The 9164-nt window shown below is 33.6% G+C and overlaps 1 protein-coding gene across 2 annotated transcripts; it reads right to left on the bottom strand.

The window, feature by feature from the left end:
- Window positions 1-2899: 2899 nt before the first annotated feature.
- LOC112750607 (histone-lysine N-methyltransferase, H3 lysine-9 specific SUVH5) lies at window positions 2900-7400 on the bottom strand. 2 transcript variants are annotated; one of them, XM_072220004.1, is made up of 3 exons: window positions 7270-7400; window positions 3839-5188; window positions 2900-3475 (listed from the first exon to the last, which is right to left on the bottom strand). In XM_072220004.1, the coding sequence occupies exons 2-3, from the start codon at window positions 5184-5186 to the stop codon at window positions 3204-3206; spliced, it is 1620 nt and encodes a 539-aa protein (XP_072076105.1). In that variant the 5' UTR covers window positions 5187-5188; window positions 7270-7400; the 3' UTR covers window positions 2900-3203. The 2 variants fall into 2 exon arrangements, with proteins under 2 accessions (XP_072076105.1, XP_025655192.1); XM_025799407.3 differs by lacking the exon at window positions 7270-7400 and adding an exon at window positions 5866-6004.
- Window positions 7401-9164: the final 1764 nt, after the last annotated feature.

The following is a 9164-nucleotide window of genomic DNA, read 5'->3' as shown; positions in this document are numbered from 1 at the left end:
TTGGTATGGAGAAGCTAAGATCTCATCACCATATCTTACCATAAGTGATAAGAATCTCAGCCACTACATTTTTTATGTTTTCTTGCCATCATTGTGATGGTCTTTAGCTTGCTTCTAGCTTCATCTTGATAGCTTGCAATAGCTTCTATGGTTGCTGTGATGGAAGTGACCGAAAATGAGAGAAGAGATGAGAGAGAAGATAAAGTAGAAATAAAAGCATGTAATGGATTTGAATAAAGTAAAACAAGCTTAATTAATTTCTACTCCCCTTTCTTTATTGGTGGCGTGTAGCATTAATGAGCCATCAAATTAATTGTATAATCTCTCTCATGTTTCCAATACAAGTATTAACTCTTCTTGATAAATTTTGAATTCCATCACTTGATTAAAAGAATCCGTTGGAAGCATGAAGCAAAACTTTTACTTTCTTCTCAAGATTGGTTTCAGACCAACTTTAATGGTCTTGGAGCACAAGTTTTAATTGGGCTTGTATCACAAATTCTGGCCCAATAACAAGAATTTAGCCACAACAAATAAAACATTTTTGCATCAATGCTGAATGAATTCACACTTGGGCTTGCATCATATCATTTAATTTTCGGCCCAATATAAACATGCATTGCAAAATTATTTTAATCAACATTTAATCCAAAATTAATTATATTAATAATGTTTGGTCATCACAAATATTAATTTAGAGTTTTCCAAACTCATCAGGAAGTAATACCTGGGACGAAAGCTTGCAGAGCATTGAGGTATCTACGCAGCTGGTCATACGATTCGTCTCAATCACCATAGATCCTTGCGATTGCCTTCTATTTCGCGTGCCAAACCTTCTTGTAAGACACTTTGTAATCGTATGCTGACTTTACCGATCCTTGCAACACCTTTACACAAATTGTCGCATCAGCATGCACCATGGGGAATATGTGCTGGCAGATGACATTGCTATCAAGTTGAGCGTGGTCTTGAGACATTGAACTTGCCAAGCAACTATGAGGCCCTTCGTACTTTCGAATTTCCCAATATCTAGAGGACCTCGTCTTCGCAACCCGTACCATCCACTGACATTGATCCCCGAACTGATTGCATTGACATACATACATACTTTGGTCTGACTCTACCACCTTATATTCTGCACTCCAACGGATGTTGTAGTTTTTTACTGCTAGCATCGCTGTTTTTTCGGTTAAGAAATTTCAACCCAATCTTGAGCTCCATCTTACCTGACAAAGGGTAGCTGCTCGGTCTGTCCTCTGCGTTACTTAAATGGATTGCTCCAAGATTTAAGGACAGATAGTGTGCTGGTGTGGAGGAAGATACACCACCACCTTCCGGTTCGACCCGTGTTGGAGGAACAGGGTCGCCATGCAGAGGCTGCGTCTCCGGCATGGCTTTTGCCTCGTCACCGCTGAAATCTTCAATCTCATCCTCGTCAGACGTATCTGCAATAGCAGCATCAGGAACCCTATCGAACCCAACATGTGTAGAAGGGGCGGGGCGTGCTTCACAAATAGCTACATTTTGCTCCCGCGGAACGAACACGTTGAAGCTTGGACTTGGTGCCCTACTAGTATCCCGAGCCGGAACAAAATCAGCTGCTCCACGATTTCTGACACCCTCCACATTATTCGAACTGGACGAGCTTCCACCAATATCCTGAAGATTCAGACAAAGCTCCAACGAATAGATGCTTCCTATGCTGCGATGATAAGAAAACATCATCGACACATGCTGATCAGATTTTATCTGCATCTTTTGATACACAAACGAGTTGGCCACTGCAACCGGCATCCTGTAAGTCAGCTTCGTGATTTCCTTTTTTCCAACCATTCTGATATGCATCTGAATCAGATTCTTCAAATTTTGCAACAATGTCTGTGGCGGAATCATTATCCACAATGGATTGTCGCATACGAATGTAATACCTTATGCTGTATGAGAAATTTCTCCATTAGGGTATATAATCACGTAAACGTTCCCCGAAGCCATACAAATAGCAAACCAATCTGAATACCCAAAAATTTTTAAGAAAGGAAGAAGGTGATGAGGTTGATAGTAATTTTGGAGAGTAGGAGGAGAGTGTAGATAATGGCTTCTTTTGGGGATGATCCAGGAGCGTTTATATAGGCAAATTATGGTCCCAATTCGTGGACGGTACACATGAAGTGCACCAATTCGTGTCCGCCGCCCTTGGTTTCCCCATTTCGTGTCCGCCGCAGGTGAATTGGACCTTGTAGCTGTCCCCTCCATTTCGCGGGCGCCGGAGGTGAGTTGATGAGCAACTCCATTTCGTGGGCGATGCCCTTGAGTTGGCCATGCGTATTTCAAACAATATTTCAATATTTCAATCCATACATATTCCTGAAAATAAAGTTTTTCATATATTTATTTATATAAAAAAGCCCCACTGCCAGTGGATATTTTTAGATGAACTTTGTCACCTCTTCGTTGTCATTATTGAAAGCAATTCAAACCCCTTCATCATCTGACTTGGAAACTTACGAAAACCCAACACCATTCATCACCCTAGTGTAAGCAAAATTCGCACGTTTTTCTACATTGATTTCGCTTGTAGTGGGCGCAATATTAAGATACAATATATTTGTATCAAATTTTGCCTATTATGGCAACAAATTGTGTTGCTGAAAATCACATTACATATTTCGTTGGAACAGCCAACGAAATTGAATTGTTCCTTAATTTCCCTGGCATAGCCTGACAATGAAATTACAAAATAACACAAAAAAAATAAATCTTGGTATATTACACATATAGGTAAATAATGAATTTTTTATTTGAACGGACACTGAACCACGACTATTGAAGAATCAAGAACAATATTATAAGATAAGAATTTGTCATCATACCATTTAGGATAGTGAATGCAAAACATGGATACACGCACATCATAATGGATAGTCTACTATTTAAGTCAGTTTCCATTTAACATATACAGGAACTAACAACTATTATCATAGAATTGAGTTCTATTCCAAAATCTACTAGAGCAGATACTCACACAAGCTAGCATTGCCATGACTCTAGAACTATTTTAATGGCTACAACAGCTTTCTTTACATGGTAAGAACTATAACCACTTCTTTTAAAACCATCTAGTTAGTTAAACTATCATCTAATGTTAAACTTCTAGCAACCTAATTTTCTATCACCATACACCAAAAAGGATGGTGTTGATACCTTTAAATGTAAATTCGCCCAACGCATTTGGGCGAACCACATTGGCAAATGTTGCTGCCAGTCCCGATAACCCTTGGCTTGCAGATGTTGTAATCAAAACTCAGCTCTCTTCCAGCAGGTATGTCCTGTAATGCAAAAAAGATTTTATGGGGAAGGTTCTTATCATTGTCATCATACATAACCTCCATGACTTGAAGATTAGGACAACAGCTATGGTTTATGAATCTTCCAATGTTTCCGCGTCTTGTAGCATCAATGAAACACTTTTCAACAACTGCAAATAAAGAACACAACAATTAGATGAATTGAAGATGTAAACTCTGGCGAGCCTGCGAGTTCGGATTTTGTACGAGGGAGGAAAATGAGTGACTTCGTCAGTAGAGTCTATTGTACTCTCAAAGCCCTCCCTTCCCCTCCAAGATCCCAACTCGCAATTGCACCCTTAGATGAAGAGTAAAGTGGGGAGCATTTTACTCTTCAAGACTTTCCTTTCAAGGTTATCAAACTCTCGTGCGAACTCGTAAACTCTTAAAGAGTTTACGATTTTAGGAGTAAATTTTTTCCCTTCCCCCCCAAGACTCAAACTCACTAAGACACCACTAGAGAAAAAATTATCCTGCATAGAAATATTACATACCCATAGTTACAACATAACTATCAACTTTTTGCCTAGATCCAGCTTCTCTATGATGATGGACTTCACCAATGTACTCACAAACAAAGCTTCCAGCAGGAATGAAAGAGCGCGTTCTAACACCCCAGCCCTTTGATTCGGAGTTGAATATTTCAAGTTGGAATTGAAGGCCATGTTGACTTAATCGGTTGTAGCAAGATGAGGAACACTTGCAAGAAGAGCCGCACTCGTATATAACACGTGATTCCAATCCAGAAGCAAGTCTTTTCTTAGAGTCATATGGTATTGTTCCACCATTCTTAACAATACAGACACATTTCTCCCAATCCACACATCCATTTACACAGTCACAACCACATAACATTGGCTTCTCGAAGCTATCAACATAAATGTTGTTTACTATGTAATCAAAAGATGGAGGCCTTTTAATACCATCAGTTGATGCAACGACTCGAATAGGAAACTTCTCTTGTCCGTTAGAGATATCATTCATGATAATAACATCATTTTTAGTTGCACAACCTTTAGTTTTGAGCCTTTTCCTCAAGGTGAAAATATCAAGTTGCCCAAATTTGTTGACATTCTTGATAACCTCATCCTTGGGGGGAACACAAGTTGAAGGTAGCTCTTCAAGTTTGTTCAACAAAAACTTGAATACAAGTTTCCCATGAGTTCCTCTTTCTTGTATCATCTTCTCAACCAAATACAATCCATCATATATATATGAGAATTTATCATTGGTTTTCTTCTCTATGCCTCCACCAGATTTTCCATCAACCTTCAATATAACCCGCACGGGACTCTTAGCATCCATGCTATTCTTCAAAGCAAGATTTCCGCCGGCCAACTTTTGATCACGGGGCATAGATCCACCTTTCACATTAGGATTCCATCCATGACCACTATAAACCAATGAACCACCATGATTTCTAGCATTATCGTAGCGATTGGTTACAACAATGCTTGTGGCTAAAGAGTTCTTGCCCTTCCCCACGTAATCGATTCCATTGACAAACTGGCGATGGAGGCCGACGACATTGAGTTCATTCCTATACTGAAATCGGTCTCCAACTTCAATCCCGGGGACATGCCCCACCCGTTTTCGGCAGTTCACCCATTGATGCTTCCTCTGCATCAACATTGCAGCATCATTCAAAGCTTTAAATTTTGCTTTCACATTATCATAGTGATCTGTTTTGTACTCGCTAAAGAGTTTTGAAAACAAGTTCCGAAATATCATCAATGCTTGCTTCACTTTGCTGCGTCGGAGCGAGAATTCCTCTGTTTTCATGATGGATGAAGGATTATGATACCCTTCTTGCTTTATTCCAAATGATTTTGAACCCTCCATTCCTACACAAAAATAGAACATATTATCAACACCACACATGAAAAAGTGCAGCTTTACATAGAAAAACAAGAATGGTTCAAGATAATGCATAAATCATTGAATATGATAAAGGATTTAACATGTAACCACCCTTACACCTTCTGAAAGTAGAGCATAGTGGAAAAGCTGAACAATTAGAACTGGTTCAAGTGAAAAATTTTAGTCCATGGTGATTTACTGATTTTGTCCAGAAATTAATACAAAAGCATAATCAATAGAAAAGTGGGAATGTGAAAAAGACAAAAACAACCAATCTAAGAACAGTGAATAATAGAGATTTCCATTTTCATTCATAGAAACCCTCCCAGTCTTTCACTAATTAAGAAACAACCATCTGTGGAAACAACTAGACATTGCATTGAAAGAACAACGAAAACAGACACTTAGAAAATCAGGGCTTTGAGAAGAAAATGATGGGAAATGCTCACTAGAAAGCAAAACAAAACAAAAAAAAGTCTCAATTGCCATCAACTAGAAAAGAGAAAAGAGAGTGGTGAACGCAATTGAAACTATTGGATTGTTGTTTCATTTTGGTGTTATCAAATTAGCATTTCCAAGAACTAGTTACGCATGCAAGAACAAGAACCAAAATGGTAAAAGAACACAAAGAGTTAGGATAAAAAGAAAAGAGAATGCAGACCTAAGTGATAGAGAGTGAGGTTCATAGAGGGAAAGGAATTGAGTTTCAAAGGGAACAACCGATCAACCACATGCAAATGTGAACACTCTGGAAAGTACCAGACAACATTATAACTTATAGCATTCTAATTTGTAACCGTATGGCCATTTTATTTAAATTTAAATAAAGTAAAAAAAAGAATTATTACAATTTGAACAGATGTCACTAGTAAAAAACTACATGTATTCAGTTCAGTTTCATATTTATAACGGATTTTGTTAATCATTAGTGTAATCATGAAAATATAACGAGTAGATTTCAAGAAGATCTAAAAAAATTGTTCTACTCACAGTTATGAAATTTTTTACATTTTCAATGTATTAAATAGATAAAAAAAACTTAAAATTTTCTATTATTGTGCGTTCTTATTAAGACTAAGACCAGCTCGATTAATGAAAATTGAACTTGTCTCAAGATTTTGTTTATTAACAATCAAACCTATTTGTAAAATTTAAAACTTGGCTAACCAAAAATTTAAGAACTATCTCAAATAACATAAACATAATTTATAATTCTATATAAATAAATTATATAACTTATATATAAACAAATATTAATTATATCAATTATATATATTATCTGTCTATTAATTATAAGTTATATCTTCTATTATAATCATAATTATATATAAAAATTATGTGTGTAAAATATATATTATTATAAATGACATTATAAGGTTATAAATTTGTGTATAATCAAGCTAATAAGAGCTTACCAAATTTAAACTTGACTCATTTAAATTTATGAGTTCGCTAAAGTTTAGCTCACAAACTCATCAACTCAGCTAATAGAGCTAATTAAGAAGTCGAGATAGAGCTAACTTGATTAACTTTGAGTTAGGGCACAAGATAACTATTTAAAGAGTCTTGTTGGGATGGTTAGCTCACTGTTCTGCTTAAACAAGTGTCGAATTTTGTAGTAACTCATTCGTGACAAACCCTCAAATGAAGCTCAATATCACGGCTGATTATTCCTTGTCTTGCCGGGTTGAAGTTGAGGGATATCGTGAAAACCAAAAAAAAAAAAATCTAAACTCTAAACACAAGATAACTAAATCAGTAAACCCTAATAATAAAAGAGAAAAGACGGCATTGAAAGGGAAGAAGACAAGTTTCATAAAAGCAGGATAATGATTAATATAAAACAACTGAAAAAAAAGTTGAAAATGGAGACTAGATTGACGGGAAAAGAACATTCTTTTAATATATACAAGAGAATTTATTATTTTACTTTGTTCCATGGTTTGTGCACCGAAGAAAGAAGCGTTACTCAATCAGCAGAAAAATAAAATAAAATAAAAAGACGGAAAAACTTAAAATGTGAGAGAACATTCATAGAGATAAATTAAAAAAGATTCAAACTTACCGACGAAGATGAAAAGGACCGGGAAGTTCACTCTATTCACTGTTCAGTGCTCGCCACACCACACTGCACGTTTAGTTGAACTTTGAACATTGAAATTTGAAGTTTGAAACATTGAACAGAGTGTGTTAATTGCTACTACAGAAGAATTTCTTGCTCACAAGCTAAATCATTATTACACTGTGGTGGGACCCATTTTACCCAAAGGGTCAATTTGACCTAGCGAGAGAAAATGCCAAAATGGGATGATTTCTGTTTTTCTTTTCCCTAAAAAACAAAACAAAAATATTAGACTCAATAGGGCGGAGATGCCCGAACCGACTCGAAGAATATTCAGCCCAAATTCAAATATTTTAGGATCTAATTTTATGTAATTTTATTCGATTTAGAATTGAATCTAGATCTCAAAAATAGATTTGGTTATTATTTAGAATTAGATTTGAGTCAAAATAAATTTGACTTTATCTATTCTATATGCATCCTAAAAAAAATTAAAAACGGTATATATATTTTTTAAATTAATTTTAATATTATGTTATATTAATTATAAATTTATTATTTTATTTTTAATCACACTTGTTGAATTAAAAAAATATATCAAAAAAATATCACATTAAAATTTATAGACAAATTTAAGTTTAAATATCAATATCAACTTTTCAAAAACAAAGTTTTTTTTTTATAAATAAGTGTGTCATAAATTTTTATAAATTAATTTTTTTATAAATTATTGTTAAAAATTTAAAGACTTGATTTTCACATGATTTAAATTTAGTATAATTATGATTTAAAAATATTTAGATTTTATTGAATATAAAACCGAATTATAATCCAAAAAATAGACTCAATATATATTAATTTAAATTAGGACAAACCTAATTTTCACCCAACCCATATACCCAATACACTCCCATAAGACTTAATGGCATAATATTTCATAATATATTAATGTTTAAGTTATACAAATATTTTATGCACTCAAAAAATTAATTTATATATAATTTATTTTATTTTTAATACATAATTTATATTAATAATTTATTTTAATAATAATTTTAATATATATTTAATATAATTATAAAAAATAAAAAAATCATACTATTTGTCTAAACAAGTAAATTATATTTTAATGTTAGTTATTGGTTGGGTAAGAAAAAATATGAATCACGTAGGAGAACTGATTTTGAATAATACTGAGTCCTAGACTTAAATATATTAAGATTATACAAAAATAAGGCAACCTCAGAAAATCTGAATAAGAAGACAGTTGTTTACTCTATTTTTGGAAGAAAAAGTATATCACAATCATATAAGATGGACAGTAATATTTTAGGTTGTTATAAAAATAAAATGGTAATGATATTATCTTTTTTTTTTCTTTAACTTTTCTCAAATTTTTTTTTATTTTTATGAGTGAAATTCGAGACTAAATTTTTATAGTAGTTTCTCAGATTCACATACAGTTTTTATTAATTTAATCTCTTAAATTCTAATTATATTATAATAATTATACTCTCGCTCTCAGTAAACACAATAATGATCTGATATTTAAGTTTTATTCAGATATATAGGAGTATCAAATGATCGCTGTATTTGTTAAATTAGTGCCAAAAACGAGTGAAAGGGCCACTATAATATTAATATCACATACGCATTTAGAACAGAAAAAATTATCAAACACAAACAAAAAAGAAACAGCATTTAAGAAATTTTAACTTACCTTTTTCTTTTCCAAGACTAAATCAAATATACTCGAAAGTTATAGCTTCTGTATTCACTTAACATATATTTATATTTGATTTTTTTGTTCTTATTAGTTCTAATAGTTTTTTTCATGTAAAAAGTTGAAACCTAAACCAATAATAAAAATAAGAAATAAGATTATTGAGAATATTTAA

This window comes from Arachis hypogaea, chromosome 2, assembly GCF_003086295.3.
Source record: "Arachis hypogaea cultivar Tifrunner chromosome 2, arahy.Tifrunner.gnm2.J5K5, whole genome shotgun sequence".
Lineage (NCBI taxonomy): Eukaryota > Viridiplantae > Streptophyta > Magnoliopsida > Fabales > Fabaceae > Arachis > Arachis hypogaea.
This window is presented reverse-complemented; position numbering and strand designations above follow the sequence as displayed.

Excerpts from the sequence above, each read along its gene's own strand:
- LOC112750607 (XM_025799407.3), bottom strand. The coding sequence starts at position 5,890 with ATGAACCTCACTCTCTATCACTTAG. Across the intron at positions 5,189-5,865 it reads CCTCACTCTCTATCACTTAG|GAATGGAGGGTTCAAAATCA; the intron begins GTCTGCATTCTC and ends ATTTTTGTGTAG. Across the intron at positions 3,476-3,838 it reads TAGTTATGTTGTAACTATGG|TTGTTGAAAAGTGTTTCATT; the intron begins GTATGTAATATT and ends CTTTATTTGCAG.